The 18,036-nt window shown below is 48.1% G+C and overlaps 1 protein-coding gene across 1 annotated transcript in view; it reads left to right on the top strand.

Annotated features, from left to right (window-relative positions):
• Positions 1-18,036, top strand: part of wwc1 (WW and C2 domain containing 1) — a 51,130-nt gene that overhangs the window by 17,439 nt on the left and 15,655 nt on the right. The window contains exons 6-13 of the mRNA XM_063485047.1: positions 5,437-5,566; positions 9,198-9,344; positions 9,653-9,723; positions 10,069-10,314; positions 12,885-12,974; positions 14,400-15,055; positions 17,492-17,609; positions 17,794-17,964. Coding sequence (XP_063341117.1) covers positions 5,437-5,566; positions 9,198-9,344; positions 9,653-9,723; positions 10,069-10,314; positions 12,885-12,974; positions 14,400-15,055; positions 17,492-17,609; positions 17,794-17,964 — 1,629 coding nt within the window. The remainder of the gene's footprint in view (positions 1-5,436; positions 5,567-9,197; positions 9,345-9,652; positions 9,724-10,068; positions 10,315-12,884; positions 12,975-14,399; positions 15,056-17,491; positions 17,610-17,793; positions 17,965-18,036) is intronic.

An 18,036-nucleotide genomic window follows, 5' to 3' on the forward strand; every position in this document is an offset into this window, starting at 1 on the left:
CCCCCCCTCTGTCCCCTTCTGGCTGCCTCTGCCTCAATTTTATCCCACAACTTAGACATTCACATTACTCACACTCTCATTACACATACATATAGGATCTTGGAGGTGGGCACGCTACACGGATTCCAAACTACCATCAGGGTGTACACCTCACCCCTGGCGTCGTTGCCCACCTCTCAATTTTAAATACATGTAGACATTGAGGGCTAGCAGGAGGGGCTATATGCTTACCTGCTGCTCTGGCAGGTGGCTCCATGCCCTCCTGGGTTTTAAATGCACCTTAGAACACACATACATCAACAGTACATATGAGCGGGTGGAGGGAGGTTTGGAGTCTTCCTACACCCCCGTTCTCTGCGGCCTGCTGGAGCAGGGGGGCTAGGAGGAGGAGTTGGCCGTCCGACTGGGGTCTGGTGTATGGGGCCTCCCTGCTGCTGCGGAGTCGGGGCGGTCTGCTTCTCCCCACCGCAGGGAAAAGGGTTACACCACCTGAGTCTGGGTGCAGTTTCCCCCTCCAGGGGCAAGGGTACCTAGACTCGGGGCTTAGAGTACGCTTGGGGAGTGTGATTGTGTGTACAGCGTCTCTCTATGTCTGTCTCCACGTTGGGTGAGTGTTGAGCAATTGTATATGAGAGCATGAGGGTGGGAATAGATGTTTGTATCTGTGTGTGCCTGTTTGTCTGTGTCTATATGTCAGGTTGGGTATCAGACGCCACCTCTCTGAGGACATCTCAGGCCCTCCAAGGTTTGGAGGCCCATCTCCCCCCACCACTTCCCCTGCCGGTGGCGGACGCCCTCAGACATCGGTGCGTTGGTGGTTCTCTGTCTCCGGGGGTGGGCGCCCAGGTACCCACCGGCTCACTCCTTGGCGGCTGCTTATTGGGGCCTGGAGCCTGGGGCTCGCTCGGGCCACTTTGGGGATGGGGTGCCCTCGGCCTCACGGCCCGGGGCTCGGCCACTCAGGCACAGCTGGCTGCCGGCGGAGCTCACGGGCACGTCACTGCAACCCCCCCGGCTTCTGCTCCGCGGCTGCTGAGTGACCCCTCATCTGGGACTCTCCTCAGCTCTTTCTGGGATAGTGGCGCGGCTGCCCCTCTGTTGGTCTTCCTTGGTCTCTTGTGTTCTGGGGGCCTCTGGATGTCTGGAGTCTTGATCTCCTCCATACCTGCTTCATGCCCTGGAGGTCGGGGCAGTGGCCCCCCACACCCTCTAGCAGATCATTACATGAAGGAACCTTTTAAAAACAAGCGCGTTCATGCTCACAGGTGTACACACGGGTGATCACACACACAAATTACACCCTTTTTGGCTCCTACCTCAAAGCACACTGTGCGCTGTCGATCTCACGTGCTGCACAATAATGTTTAATATTTAGTATTTACTGTCATATTCTCATATATCATTGTGATCTTGTTTATTACTCTCGTTTTCTTCTGCTTGCTTTCTTTTTTCTTTCTCAACAGGTGATCCAGGTGATCGATATATGTATTTTTTGTCTGCTTATTCTGTTGGTTTTTGTTTTTTGCCCTTTTTCCCCGTCCCTCTTCTCAGGTTTTTTTCTTTCCCTCTTTCTTTCTCCACATTCTCTCCTCCAGTCAAGTCTGTCCCGTATTCAGCAAGTGAAAATAAAATAAACAATAAAAAGTTGAATCAAATGGACCATTACGGCAAGGCTGGGATGGTCCATTTGGTAAAGTAAATCCGTTGGGCATCTTTCTTCGCCTTTAGACAATAATTCTGATGGCAAAAGAACCAAACGGGACAGGTTAAAAAAAAAAAAAAAAAAAGCTACGAAAGGCAAAGTGGCTGAAGCTAAAGCTAGCCAGCAGCCTCGGTATGAGCAATCGATCAGTTTATGGAGTGAAGAAGAGAAAAAGGGTTGTCCTGTTATCTGAATGTGCACAATGATTGTTTAGTAACGTGTGTCAGGTAAAGGTGGCGTCTGTTTTCAGTAGTTTGAGGGAAATTGTGAAGTTTAATCATTTCTTTCATTTTGAAGAAACTGAAGAAAAGCTGATGTTTGTTTGTTTACGCTGATAGTCACAGTTGTTAGTCTGTCGAGAGGTCGCGCTAAGAAAAAAAATCAGAATCAGACGGTCACATGATCGCTCACACAGGTGAACACAAGCGTCTTCTAGCTGAGATCAGGAGAATCAGAAAAACACGTCACATGAATTCATGTGAATTAAACCCCTCAGATTCTGACCCATATCGTCGCCGTGCTCTCCTCGTCTGTTATCTGCATCACACTGAAGCGATATGTTTGAAACTTGCCCCTCTGTGTGTGTGTGTGTGTGTGTGTGTGTCTAACTGTAAATGTGAAAACGGAGATTGAAGTGGTGTAAATGAGCCGCCGCTTATCGCCTCGGTTGTTATCGCACATTCCTTCTGATCGTTAAACTCTATCAGGAACAATGCAGATGTGAGAGGGAGCGCTCGCCTCTCTGACCTGCTTCCACCCCTCCGAATATGAACTTAAAGTGGCCAAGGCTCTTTTCCCTCTGTGTGCGAACAGGAATGTTGGGTCTGTTTGTCTTGCCCCACATGGCACAGTGAGAGTGTCAGCGGGATTAAAGAGTGAGCGGTCGGACGGCATTCCTCCGCGACTTTCCCCTCCCGCTCCACTCGCTACGTAGACGGCGTCCGGACAGCCAATCCCCCTCCCCCGGCTCAGACTGGAATGCAGCCACACGCTCGGCTCCTGATAAGGTTTCACTGCCGCACACGAGAGTGAAAGTTTACGAGCAGAAAAAGAGGGAAAAATGTAAACCCAAAAGTACACGCAGGCTTCCCGGGACTTTAGTTTAGCTTCGTTCATTGGACCGCGTTTTGAAAAAGGGAGACGAGGCCTCACAGCAGATTCAGATCCATCCGTAGCTCCTGCAGAAGCTCGTATAAATGAACGTATAAATGCATCAAATCCAAGCAGGTACAAGTATTGTAACCAAATATGCAGTAAAGTATTCACCCCAAATTCAACAACCAGGCTGTCCCATCAAATATCAACATTACACACAAATCTGGATGATTAAAGGAGAAAAACACTGGACTGGAATCATTTTAATGTGAAATCACATTTTTTTTAGCACAAAGGAAAAAGATTTGATTTCTTCTGAACACTTCAGGCACACTCAGGAAAACAGACACTGTATGCAATGAAGTCCGGGATGTTATAGTCTGCGACCGCTCTTTGATCCAGTCTGTCATAATACAGTGACTGGCTGAGATAAAGTGGCAGGACTGATGTGACGGGTGCCCAACAACCCTGCTTTCATAGAGGATTATAATATAATCTGTTACCATGGAGGGAAACCTCGCAGATGTGCCTGCGATTGTAAATTAGACAGAGATTAATTTAAACCTTTATCGATGTTTCAGCTTCACACTGAGCTGAAAGGAGAATAGTCCAAATAAATGAAGTGATTAATATGAATACATGTATTCAGTTTATTGATAAATGGCTGTTCAGTAAATTGAAGTACGTGTTGTTATATTTGATATTATAAGTGGAGCCTAAAGATTACAGCTGATTAATTTATCGCTGTAGTGAGACTGGTCGACAGATACGTCTGCTGTGTTTTCACTGGCAGGAGTTACATGTGTAGAGTGTGAATGTCAGGTGTGTATGTACTATATACTACACTACTTACCAAACACAGTAATTTTCGTGAGCTGCCCGCCCTCGTCTGATAGACAGGACTCGGGGGTCAAGCGTGCTCGTGAACATGAATCAGCCTTAAAGTTGCAGTGAAGGCGGGTTTGTGAGGCTGAGCGGCGAGTTTCAGTGGGGACGTGAGTCTGAGGCCAAACGTGTCCCTGAGGTCACAGGTGTCAGGCGTGTTTACCCAAACGGGAGCAGAAGCTGCTGATGACCAGGTCCAGGTGACCTCCCTCGACCATAAAAACCCAGAGGGCACCTCCCACTTCAGCAAACACTCCTCTCCTGTATAAATTATATATCTGTGTGTCTGTGTGTGTGCACGTTTAGATCTGAAGCGCTGCTTTCAGTGAACATGAGTCCATGTTTGAGAGGGATTTCAGAGGATTACTCGTCCCCTCGTCCAGTTACACACAAGTGCCTCCCTCCCTGCTCGCTTCCTCATTCCTGCTCTACCTTGTTTTGTCCCTCGCTCGCTCCCTCCCTCTCGGCCCGATCCTCCCTCCCCTCTTCCCTCTCTGAAGAATGTGGACGGGCCGGTTGTTCAGATGCATGCATGACTTACTGATGACGGGCTTTACACGGCTGCTGCCGCCGCCTCCGAGCACAGCCGATGTGCACTCGCAGCCGTGGCCGGGATCCTTCGTCTTACCTGAACAAACAGTCGACCCTCGCCGTAGTTAGAGTTGGAATTACTGACACGTTCCACTGACTGTGCAGTTTTTAACATATCAACCATGACTGAGCGTGTTGTGTTATTTTTATTTATTTATATAATTTTTATTTATTTATATAATTTCTCATTAAAATATAGAATAAATCATATCATATCATATTTGAAAGGTCTGTGGGCCGATTAGAGGAGGGATTAAACACTCACTCACGTCCTGAAAACATCTGTCCTATCAGCTGTTTCACAGCAGAAACAAACAAAAACAAATAAAAACCCAGCGAGGCTAAGCTTGGACCTCATCCGCCTCCCTGAGCGATTCAGAGACCGGCCACCGGAGGCGCGTGCGTGTCTGTCCGGTGCGTTCGCCGACTCCAGGTCGCTCCTGCACCTAAACCGCACACCGTTTCCTACAGAGGGTTTGATGTAGCCAACAGCCTGATGACACGTTGGCTGATAAACTGGTGACTCATTCATACCAGTGACAGAGTTATGAGTTCACCAGTAAAGCTGTTTACATCTGAGGAAGAGTCTTTTAGTCTGAAACAAGGCGTGGGATTCATAAATCAATCTAAATTATACAAGACTGTCACACATTTATGAAGTAGTAAATGGTATTTTTTGCAGGGCAGTAAGGATGTGTTTGAGCTTGTGATGCCTGTGAGAAACGACGGCTGTGGGAGAACATCCTGACCGTATTTTCACACAATTATTCCGATTTAATGTCAGAACGCGGCCCTGTCGGCTTCCTCAGTTCTCACTAATTTGAGGTCGTGACGTACCCGAAACTGGGGGAAAAATCAAAGCTCGGTTCATCGGAGCTCGATTTACAGTCATGAGTGGAATCCAAACCTCGTCCCTGAAATTTACACTTTATGTGTATCGCTCCTCCACAAAGAGTAAAAAGTCAGAGCCGATAGATGTTGAATGACGCGTTTTTACTGGAAACCACAAAGGTGAGAAGACTGGTGTCAACAAAGCCCGCTGAGTGACGTGCTCGCGCTGAGCAGCTTCCTCTGTCCCTGTATCAAAGCGCTGCTAAGTGAACAAACATCTGCTCACATGGTTTTCAATCTGAATCCTAACTGACCTCCTCCTCCTCCTCCAGGATCGACCAGAAGGTGTCCAACAGCCCGTCCGGTTACAGGCTGCAGGAGGCCCAGGCCATCCTCAGCGAGGTGCGCTCCATCCGCGACGCCATCAGCTCCGGGGAGAAGGAGAAGCAGGAGCTCATGCAGGTAAACCTGGGTTGAAAGCCTGGACTTCTCACATTTACACTCTCAGCAGGCTTCACGTGTAATTTATGGCTTATTTAAGACTTAACAGTTACTCTGGGATGTCTGGAGTGATGATAAATCTACCTCGACCTGCATGAAGAAGGTCCAATAAACGGTTAAAAACATCAGACTTTGATGTAGAAGCAAATGTAAAGTCAGAGAAGCTCAGGAACAAAACAGCTGTGAGGATGTTTCAGCAGAGCCTGACCTTTCAAAATAAAACCACAGAGCTATCTTGACTCTATGTGCTTCACGCCGGCGTTTAGATCGTCTTTCTTCCTCCTTTCGTTCATCGACAGGAGGGCACTCGATGTTATTGTGCAGCTGAACTTTTGGATGCAGGACCTTGCTTGGCTTGGTTAAAGGTTTGAGTTCAGTTTAGACGAGCTGGGAGCATCGTGTATGTTCATATTACACCTGTGCACGTGTGTCACATGATGACGAGGACAGAGGCGATGGTCTTAAAGTGTTTGTGGAGCAGACGCCGTGTGAGTTCAGTCAAAGGCATTGATAAAAAAATGATCAGGTGTCATTCTGTATCGCAGTAACGTGATTGGCATTTCTCACTCTGTAAGAGAACGTCTGAACGTCAGCGGTGCAGCTGTTTACGTCATCGCGACAGGTTTTGAGTGGGAGAGATTGACGCCGTTAAAACCGCGAGGCAAAGTCGGGCTGGTACGAAACATCAGCGCTCACGTAAAGCATTAAAAATACAAAAGTGTCTGAGGGTTAGACCCAGCTCGCCAAAGGAAGGGGATCCAGCTAAGATTTAAGGAGGTCCGGTTAGAGAAAAACAGCCTGAAAGAATTCAGTGTCTGCGTGCAGTCGAGCTGTCAAATACAACAAAGAACACACATTTAAACTGTTTTAGTAGTTTACACGATGAGGAGAGGCTCCTCTAATTCTAAGGTTTTTATTCATTCCATCAGATGTGTTTACAGTGAACTATCCCAGCTGCTTCCTCTCTTTTTCTGCTTTCACTCTGTATAATTGATGTGATTGGCCGAGCAGCATCACATGGACACAGTTAGAAAGCATTGGTCTGTGTTTCGTCTGTACGTACACCAACAGAAAGACAAAAGATTCAAATAACTTGGGCCCGTAAAGACGGGCGCCTGCATCCAGATCTGGACCGCGATCCACCTGTTGGTGACCACGGGTCCGGGGTGATAACGGCGGCAGAAGCCTGAAGGTAAAAAGAAGACAGCGGGCTGGATTACAGAGATGGAAAGCTTGGTTGACTCGAGGAGAAGTCGGTGGTTAAAGCTGCTGCTGAAATGCTCGAGGAGCAAACAGACGTGTTTAATTATCGTTAACTTGAACAAAGCTTTCATTCTTCCTCGCTGTTAATATTAAACTGGTATCAGTGTTTACACAAAAAGTTGATCGTAATTTTAATCTAAGGCATTTTTAAAGAGGTTTCGAGTCCTGAAGTGTAGCTTGTGTTCAGCTCCAGACTGTCTGTTATCTTGTTTTCGTGGCTCTGAAGCATGTACTGTCGTATCTTATGTACACAGTGACTCACGCTGAAGTGACTTTTAAAAAGCCTGCAGGCCGTCATGTGTGTCGAGCCGTTTAAAGGCCGCTCAGTCTGCTTTTCTTCTCCCACAGCTTCAGTTTGCAGCTCTCTGTTTTGCATGAATGACGGCCTCATCGCGACGTACGCCGGTATCTCCCGGCACCCCTTTGCTCCTCCGCGTCCTTTCATTACAGTATTAACTCATCCATATTTCCTCCACGGCTGCAGGGGGATTAAAGTTGCATGAAGAGGATGAGGGTTTGTTTACAGGTGTGCGCTGAGACGAACTTTGAGTGTTTGATGTGTAGTTTTTTGGGCTCTGATGCAACGACTTGAAAACGTATGCGGTGGTAATTTACAGAGCTGAGGGTGCAGACGTGTGCGTCTGCATTTGAAGTGCATCATTGTAAAAATTCACTGCGACATGCACGTAAAGATGGAAACCGTCAGGTGTGCTGTGACTGCAGATTGCTTTTGAGGTAGGAGGAGGAAAGTGTCTTCAATAATAAATAATCTGCTGCCTTCCTCCTTCTGTCCGTCTCCCTCCTCCTCCCCCTCTACCATCTGCAGCTGACAGCTCAGTCTGTCAGGCTGTCTGTTCCTGTGTGTGTGTTCACATCGTATATCTGCATGTCAACAACCACACATTTATTTCTGAATATGAGTATATACACAAATATTAAAGGAACCCTGTTTTATCAGAGTACTGCATGAAGTCTGATGTGATCAGTTAGTATCAGAGGGGGGTGCTGAGCAGGTTCAGCTGCTTTGGCGTGAATGACGTTAACAACAGGTGCACCAGAGGGGCAACGATGACACAAAACCCACAGGGACAGTTTCACAGGCACACTGACGTCTTTTCACTGCTGTTAGCGTGAGGTGACCTGGACCCTGCAGAGGCCACACCCTGAGCACATGACAGACGTGAGAGGGTCTGCAGAACGTTCTGCTGCCTGTACCGTCGTTCAGCGTGAGCGGTTTGGTGGATCAGTGAAGGTCTGGGGAGGCAGGTCCATGGAGATCCCACGCTGGTGCAGTGGGTCCTGGGTTCCTCCGGCTGCACCACAGTGCTCGGCCTCATGTGGGGAGAGTATGCAGGTCCTGGAGGATGAAGGAAGTGATACCACTGACAGACCACCACGCTCACCTGAACCGCTCTGTGTAACCTGGCTCTTTCATTGGCTTTCCTTGGCACTCGTTGGATACCTTAGTCCCGCCCAGTCATCCAGTCGTGTTGGTTTGTTCTCGGCTCTTCACGGCTGATTGCAGGAGGATGGTGCAGGAGATCAGTGACCTCCTCAGTCCCCATATCTGAATCCAGTCCAACGCCTTCGGGAGGTGGTTAAACTGGAGATTTGGTAGCACCAACATTCAGCTGACAGATCTGCAGAGAAGCTGATTTAAAGCACATTCGATGTGGAGATTTGTGTTTTACGCGTTAATGGAGCTGGAACTGCAGATAAAACTGTGGGACTGTAAATACTGTAATGATGGAGGTGTTGTGTTATTTTTCTGCTCCATATAAAAGCAGGGATAAGCTGCAATCCTCAGCACACTTCAAAACCAACCGCAGACTTCATCGTGGTCGTAAAGATGAAAGGGAACGCGGCGGCTTTGGCGGCTGCACCGCAAACACAGAAGCAGCGTCTCCTTTTTCACTTTCCCAGAGTTGCTCCTTCACGCCTGCCCTTTGCCCTGAGCAGCTTTCACTGAGTGGCTCTGTGCAAACAGGCTGCAGTTCATAAATGATTCTCAGCTTCAGTTCCTAGATGATCAAATATGACTCGAGGGCAAAGGTCAGAGCATTTCAAAGAAATGTCGGGCTCGCAAACATTTGACTGACGCTCCTCACGCAGGTGGAATCCGATGGCCTTCTTTCTATGATTTTATACTGAAATTATGTAATAAGTCACAAATATAAATTGTAATTCATTCAATAATAATAATAATGATGACAGTGGCTGTTAAGCAGCTAAGCGTTCTGCGATGCTGTTGTGATTCTGCGCCTCTTTCCTCGCTGCGGTTCGTGCTGTGACCTTCGGCGCCCTCTCTGTTTGTCTCGTGTTCCTGCAGAAACTGGCGGTGCTGAAGGACGGCTTCCGGCTGGACTCGGGCTCGCAGCAGGAGCTGTGGGGCAGCAGCACCTCGCTCGCCAACTCCGAGCTGTCCATCCCGCGGCTCTACTCCGACGCCAGCTCGCAGACCGACATCCCCGCCGAGGTAAGCCCCGAGCCGGAGCTCGTCCAGCTCACGAACTCGTTGATTATGACTGTTTGCCATAATTAATTGTCAAATATAACTCCACAGCTGGATGAACCCATTTGTTAGTGTGTTTCTTTATTATTTTCTTCTTCTTTGGTGTGTCAAGATGATCGAACGCTGTTGTTGTGTAACATTAGTGGAAGGTTTCAGCCAGATGACTCGATGGCGTTACAAGTATCTCACACTGTCCACAGTTTTCAATGAGTGTTGTCAGTAAAACGTTGAGTTTTAACCTCCATCGTGTTGTTTTGTTTGTTTTTATTCAGTTCATGACCAGCAGCAACAAACTGGCCGAGAAGGTTCGTGTAAGCCTGAAGTACGAGGAGGCCAAGAGAAGGTAACCGTCTGTCTCTGCACACGTGTCAGCAGATTTAAATGTAGAGCTTAGACAATGATGAGGCCGGAGGTGGATACTAGAAGGAAACCCCTCAGAATCTCTGAGATGAAAAAGTCTGATCTTCAGCACAAAAATGTGAGATATGATCAAACTAATGAGGCGTCGCAGTGCATTTAAAGTCTGTTTGCTTCTGATAATCTGCCTGATTCTGGGCTTAAAGGTGATGTGCTGACTGTTGCAGCCACACATTTCCCCCAGTGATTTTAAAGTGTTATGTTTGTTTACGGGTGGAACGCCGATTTCTGTTGAAAAAGCTGAAACTGTTTCCTTCGTTTCCTCTCCCAGGATCGCCACCATCGAGGTGCAGATCGCCAAACTGGACAGTGAGGCGTGGCCGGGGCTGCTGGACCCGGAGCGGGACCGCCTCATCCTCATCAACGAGAAGGAGGAGCTTCTGAAGGAGCTGCAGTACGTCAGCCCGCGGCAGCGGCTGCAGCCCAACGACGCAGAGAAGCTGGAGTCCGAGAAGAAGCGGCTGGAGCGAGACCTGCAGGCCGCCAGAGACAACCAGAGCAAGGCGCTGACCGAAAGGTGATTAATGTACGACTGTAATGAGAACGTGTGCTGCAGGGTCAGCGCTGACGCTACAAATCACAGTAAAGTTCAAGACCCAGAGAAACTTTACTCACACGTGGGAAACGTCGCCGTGACACCGCGGCTTTCATTTTTTCCTGACTTTTAGAACCAGGATTCGGTTCCAGTCGTTAGTGTGAAAACGCACTTTAACAAAACTTTATTTGTTTGTATGTGATGCGTTCAGGGAGCGTCTGGGTTTGCAGGTTATACTGTGCAGGTTGTCCGGATCGCTCGCAGCGTCCTGCTGTGTGACGTTTGTATTTTCTTGCCGTGCTCGGGTAACCGTTCCTCCTCCTGTGGTTTCGTGCTGCAGCAGGACTCGCTGTGAGTGCGGTTCCCTCGGTGTACCTCCTGTAATCTGGAGGCGGTATAAAAAGCACAAAGTCGACAGCTTCAGTGTGTTATGCAACTCCAGCGTGGAGTGTTTTACCTTTGCTCGTCATGCACGGTGCAGCGGTGAGGAACCTCATGTGCACTTGCAGAGGGTGCAGGGCCGGGAGCCGATCCGCGACGGCGACCTGTACGAAGAGCACGATGGTACCGCAGCGCTTCATCAATCACCTGCCCAAGCTGCTGGTTCGGTTCCTGAACGCATCTGCAGAAACTAAAAAGCAGCTGCAGCGTAAAGGTGCAGCGAGGAGGTCAGAGGTGATGACAGGTGTGTGTAAACGGCGTCATTATGTCCTTACCAGCTGGTGATTAGGGCTGCACGATTTTGCATAAAATGAGAATCACGATTTTTTTGCTTAGAATTGAGATCACGATTCTCTCACGATTTTCTTTTCCAATATAAATATTTATAGCACTTATTAACTGCACATCAACTTCGTAACAGTTGAAACTGAACATAAAAACAATAAATAAACATAAAAACAATAAATGCCTCACATTTTGTTGTTGCCGCAAAATGTTGTACTGCTTGAAATTCCTCCTCCACCGTTGCTCGACACTGCGTGTATAGAGCAGGTAGTGCAACAATAGAAAAATAGTTGCGGGAAGGCACTGTGTAGCGTTTGTCTAGGGTGTTGATCATTTTCCTAAATCCCTCGTTTTGCACAGTGTTGATATATCTTTGGTCAGGTGATAAGCAATAGCCTCTGTAATTTCTTTGTGCCTGCGGGAGTTCGACGTGTATAGGGAAGCGCTGTATAAGGTTCCCGTTATTGATGTTTGGGTGGTTGACCGGGACAAATTTTCTCCTGTCACTTTCTCGTCATCCCTGACGTGTTCTCCGTTGTTTCTTTCCTGCCAATTTGAGCATCACACGGCACAGCTTCTGTATCACGTGGTATAAGGCTCCGCCCTTGTCATTTGTTGAGCAGGAAGAGTGAGCGCTTGTTTCCATGCAGATTACGTCCCGGATCAAAATGCGGTACAATCATCGTCGTCTTTTTTTTTTCTTTTCTTTTTTTTTTTTAAATCGTTGTCATTTGGAAATGAGATCGCACATAAGTATGAATCGAGATCGCGATTTTCTAACGATTAATCGTGCAGCCCTACTGGTGATGCAGCTGACCTTTACAGACGTCAGCCCTCCCTGAGGAGCATGAAGAATCTCCTCCCTCCTCCTCCTCCTCCTCCTCCTCCTCATCATCATCATCATCATCATCATCATCAGTCCCTTGTATCCCTCTTAGCCTCGTAGCACCACTTTCACATTTCCTGAATACCACAGACACCCCCCTCCACCTCCACCTCCTCCTCCTCCACCTCCTCTAACAGGACTCCCGTTGTTCCTGTTCAGGTCAGACTCTACCTGAGCTCAGACTCTCTTTGTGTCACGTCTCCTGTTCCTGTAACCTGAGAGGCTACACAGCGCGCTCACAAAGAACAAGAACCTCTTGTAGTCCACCTTCTCCCCCCCTTACACACACTCACACAGACACACACACTCACACAGACACACACAGACACACACAGACACACACACACACTCACACAGACACACACACTCACACAGACACACACACTCACACAGACACACAAACTCACACAGACACACACTCACTCACTCACTCACTCACTCACTCACACACACACACACACACACACACACACACACACACACCTGCAGTTTCTGGTTTAAAGATTTTGGGCGGTTCAGTCGTCTGAATGTTGCTCAGGTCTGCCTCCGTGTGGACAGCAGGGTTTCTGCAGCTCCTTTATCAGCTCCTAAAATGTCCTTAATACACATTTACTAATAAAAACTAGTTAAAAGAAAGACCTCAGAAGACGTGCTGTAAGCGGCCTCGGGGAGGACTTCACCCTGCTGCAGGGGTTGTTAACATGCGGAGAGAAGATGGCGGTGTCTCCATGGTGTCCTGATCCTGATGGCGAGGAGTCAGAGGAGTAAATAAAAATGTGTAAAAGGGAGACGAACAGGAAACAGAAGACGTCTGTTTGCACCGAGGCTGTTGATCTCCTTAACTGCAGCACGCTGCGTGGCGTTCAGGAGCTGCTGTCGGCATCGATTTTTTTCTGTACTGCAGAAACTAAACGGCATGTTTGTGTTTTTGTTGTTTCAGGCTTCGTCTTCACTGCAAGAGGAACAAGCTGGTCAGAGAGCTGGAGGAGAACGTACGCCTCGCCACCATGCTGCACACGCAGCTCAAGAGGTTCGTGCTTCTCGTTGAGCTCATTAAAGATAATTAACACGTCTTTAAAGTTTACGATAACTCAGAGAATGATGGAAGAATCTGCAGAAGTGAGACTGAAGTTTCAGTTTCCACAGTTCTTTTCAAAATAAAGGCTCAAGACAGAAGTCAGGCATTGAATATGTTTAACCAAATGGGCAGAAATAACAGGAAATACATAAAAGTGCGTTAAATAAGGGAACGTAAAACAGACTCGGTGCTCTGAGTGTGTCACTCATTTTAAAACCTTATTTATAAAAAGACATGAAGTAGAATTAAGGATGCAGAAAAATGATGTGGATAGTTCAGTGGAGCAGATCTTAAAGAGTTTTTGTTAAATGTTCGTGTTGTGGTTTGTTTCTCGTTAGTGGGACAGATTTCTCTCTGCTCGCTCTCAGCGGGCGGTCGACAGATTGAAATATTCGACCTTTAGCGGCCGAACGTTTCCCACAGATGAAAGCGTTTGTGTTGTTATTCTGCTCTTTTTAAAATCACTGCCGTAAGAAGCTCAAAACCACAAGTTGAGCATTGTCGGCTTCTCCGTCTCCTCCCGAGTTTGATGGCTGTAACAGGACAGGAAGTGCGCCGCGTCCGTGTCAACGAGCCGTCGCGCTTTAATTAGCTCGTCGTCCAGAGGCTGAGGTGGAGAGATGAGGATGACTTTTATCATGAAGAAGTCAAAAAACGAGTTTTATTGTCAACAGTCGTTTCAATTATTCAAAGAAAAGAAGCAAAGCAAACAAACGTCAACCAAGACTCTTTAAATATGTTTTTTAAATCGCGTTTCAGCTTTTTTTGGTTTAGCTCCTCAGAGGTGAAATCAGATGTTATAAATAAGAAACTGAGCCGTTCCATTTAGGACATTCACTGCGTGTGGGCAGCGAGGTCAAAGGTCAGGGTCATAGCATTGTGTGCAGAAAATGAAAAACAGAAAATATAAAACAGGAAAAAAGCTTTTGGGAATCTGTTTGCTGCTGACGCTCGACAGGAAGAGACCAGGATGTTAGACCCAGGGCAGTTTTCCAGAGAAATGATTGGACAGCAGTCGAGCTCAGCACGTTTACGTCGTGATCGTAGTCAGCAGGTGCTGGCTTTGTAGGTTTTGATCTGCTGATTCTTTCTTTAGAACATGTAATGAAGCCGAGCAGCATTTTAGCTGGATGGAAACGTCAGGACTGAAACTGTAACCAAACCAGGTTTCCTCTACGTCACAATCTAAAGACAAGAATCGCTAAAGGAAGTGCAGCGGTTTAACGTTTGTGACGTAGCGCAGCAGATACGAGAAACGGACTTGTGTTTCTAGATGCAGGTGAACAGACTCGCGCTCCAACGTTGACACGATTGCACTGATCAGCTGACTCACACGTCATCGTGTCTGTGGTTAACTTCCTCCCTCTCCCTCCTCAGCCTGTCGGCCAGCACCCTCTCCTGTTCGTCCGGCAGCAGTCGAGGCTCTCTGACCTCCAGCCGCGGCTCGCTGGCCACCACCTCCAGCCTTGGCTCCACCTCCTCCCTCAGCTTCACCGACATCTACCTGGAGCAGCCGGAGCTGGCTGACCCGGACTTCCAGAACAAGCTGGACAGCCTTCTGCAGGAGGGCGTCCAGGGGGGGTACCGGCCCTCCAGCTCCATCACCACCATCCACGAGCACGAGGTGGTGACCGGCAGCGGCACGAGAGACGCTGGGAGACCCCAGGCCAAGGCGGGAGGCACCGGAGGAGACGCTGGAGGAGGCACAGGGGCTGGCGTGGGGGCGGAGCCTTCCAGGATCCAGGCCCTCAGACTGTCAGAAACCCCGCGCTCAATGAACTCCTTATCCCCGCGCTCGTCTCTCTCCTCGCTGTCTCCGCCGTGCTCGCCCCTGGTCACGGACACTAGCTTCCTGTCAGGCGAGACGTTCGCGGGCCAGTCGGGGGGCTCCGGGTTGGGCCTCGACCTGGAGCTCCACAGCAGGCTGGCCGAGCTGGAGCTCAGGCTGGACTCTGAGGAGCAGCGTCAGGAGGAGCAGGGAGGTCCGGAGGAGAAGCAGAACCACCACGGCAGGCTGGGCGAGGAGGTCAAAGGTAAACAGGAAGCAGCACGATTACACAGCACGATCTATCTGCCATGTTTTTAGTCGTTATTGATCCCAGTCACTGATTCTGGTTTCACTTTGAGTCCTGCTGCATCACCAATCACACGAACTCCTCAGGGCTTCAAAAACTGGAAGCACGTCTTCATCTCAGTGAGCACGGACGCTTTTCTGAGTCCTTTTAATCCTCAGTGTTTTGCTAAGGTGACAATGAGCCGTCTTTATAACTGCACCGCAGACCGCCCGCCATCAGAAACTAGAATAAAAGCTGCGTGTTTGAGTGGAAACGTGACTCTTCATCAGACCTGAGGAGCCTCCCAGGCTCTCAGCCTCACAGCAGTCAGGTCTGATTTGTAAAACATAGTGAGGAACGAGTCGCTGTGACAGAGGCAGCTCTTGACTTCAGAGAAAAAGCTTTATTAGAAAGCCCGACTCCAGGAATCCTCCTCCTCCTCCTCTCAGTGTGTGTGATGAGGAATTTAATACTGTGTGTGACACCTGACGGCTGCTGGCAGCGATGAGGAGGGTGGAGGTGAAGGTCTGGAGGGTTTAGGGTTGCAGCTGTTCAGTGCTGAAGCTCGTTCTCTGCATCAGGAGACGGCGGTTACAGCAAAACTGTGATTGCTTCATTGCTCCAGTTTTATTTTTTCAGGTATAATTTTGACTTTTAACTAATTTTAAAACTAAATAATTGAAAAACTTTTTTTCCAGGTAAATCAGTTCAGTCTTTAAAAAAAAGGACTTTTTAATGATATTTAATCTTTTCCTCTACATCCTCTCACTAGTACAATCATTTGTTTTTTTCCTGTATTTCTGATACGGCCGACAGATGCAGGATTTTTGAGGCTGACGTTTGTATTTGGTGACTAAAACATTCGATATGTGGGACGATATTTTTTCAGGGACATAAAACACAAACATCTTTGCCTGACGTTTGTTAGTGTCGTTATTAACGAGTCCTTTCTGAGTTTAATCCTGTTTTACTGTTAAAACCAGTCGTGGATTACTCGTTTGCTCGTTTACGCTGTGCCAGCCTGCAGCAGCAGCAGGGCGCCCTCTACAGGACAAATTATGCAACATCAACACCTGTAACACGGTTCACGGATGTTTCTCCCGTTTCTTCTTCTACTCTTACATTTTTTTATCGGCTGTTACTGATGCTGATACGATATCGATATCAGCTGATAACCTGGTGCTGGTGTATTGATCAGTTCTTATTTCTGATCCCTCATAACGTCACAAATACCGGAGAGAGCAACATTTTCAGGGTTCAGAAGCACACTAAACTCTCTGAAGACAGTTTTTTGAGTTTTTCACTTTTTTTTAATAGCTTTGCCTCAGTTTTTTACTCTGAGGGTCTTTGTTGTCTTGTGTTATGGATCAGGCGGGACCGGTGGGCCTAACGTGTTTGTTTTAGGACCGAGTGAGTCGATGAATGTGATGTTTTCACGTTTCACTCCCCTCCCAGGCCCCTTTCTGCACCTGAGCGCTGACCTACCTTTGCTTGTGTTACCGGCTTGTCTCTCTCCTGATCTGCTTTCGGCAGCATGCAGCACTTTGCTGTCGGCTCCGACGTCTTTCGTGGCGCTCTTGCCTCCGCCTGCGCTCGCAGACTTCCCACCATGATGTCAGACTGACTGGGACCAGCAACGAGGGCTTTATGGGCAAAAATTCCCCAAATCTCTGCTGGACGACCCCGTGACCCCTACCACATATTTTAAATATGAAATAAATCCACTGTGAGACACACTTTTAACTTCAGTGACGGTCGGTGTTGTTGAATAATGTGTTTAATAATCAAGAAAACGTCAGACGAGGAGCAAAAGCAGAAAGTTTAATTCAAATAAAAAAGAAACTGTTCTGTTATTTTAAATGTTTACATTTGTTGCAGCGCTGCAGCAGCTTGTTGCACCTTTGTGTGGTTAATGAGAGCTCGGAGAGCGGCAGTGAGAGTCAGGCTCAGGTGAAAGCTGCACCTGGTGTCTGGTTTCCTGCTCTTATCAGGTTAAAGCCACACGAGCCTGAAGTCTTTCTCAGGTCCACATCACATGTAGTCCACAGATTATTGATTATATTCGTTTTAATGTATTGTTTGCAGTGCTGGGCGGCTCCAGGCCAGGTTTGATTAGTTCACTTCATTGACCTCAGCTCAGGGATCAGATAGACTCATGTTCAAGTTTTTGGGTGCATTTCTCTTTACTGACACTGAAATCATTTTTCTCTACAGTTTGGACGTTTTGGTTTTGTACTTGCACATAAATAACACGAGTGGGAGTCAAAGACGCCACACGTGGTCGCTGTTTCGGCTTTTCACTGCTATTGAAGGATGATTTTGAACTGTGACTCATGCAAAGCTGATGGAGAATACAATTACACTTCAAATTATTTTATTTATTTATTTATCTTCTTTTGTTTTGTTTTTTTTTAGGCTCAGCTTCCGAGCTGCGAGGGACGGGGGCGGGGCCAAAGAAGATTGGGGTGACCTCGGCCGTGTCTGACGAGTCAGTCGCCGGCGACAGTGGCGTGTACGAACCGTCAGAGCGCAAGTACGAAGGTTTTACATTTGAGGTCGTAGGTTTGTCCTCGGATTGTTACGCTTTTATTTTTCCTGGTCTGGCTCTTTGTTTCATAAATTTAAAGTTACAGTTTGTTAATAAATGAGTGACGTTGGACGGATTTCCCATAACTGCAGCTGGAGGTTAAAATAACTCTGCGTGCTGTTTCCCACAGACCCGGCCTCCCCGCTGACCTCCTGCTGAGCTCCTACGAGGACCGCCTGGCGCCCGGCTGCCCTCAGGTGCAGCTCGGCTTCCGTTACGAGGCCAGAGACCGGCGCTTCACCGTCTACGTCATGCAGCTGTCCAACTGCAGCGCCCTCTGTCTGCCGACCGACCAGAAAATGTACGAAGTCTCAGTCTGAGTGTGTTTCCTGTCCCTCGAACGTATCTCAGCAGGTTTAATGGCCTCTGCCAC

Source organism: Pelmatolapia mariae, linkage group LG10_11 (assembly GCF_036321145.2).
Source record: "Pelmatolapia mariae isolate MD_Pm_ZW linkage group LG10_11, Pm_UMD_F_2, whole genome shotgun sequence".
Classification (NCBI taxonomy): domain Eukaryota; kingdom Metazoa; phylum Chordata; class Actinopteri; order Cichliformes; family Cichlidae; genus Pelmatolapia; species Pelmatolapia mariae.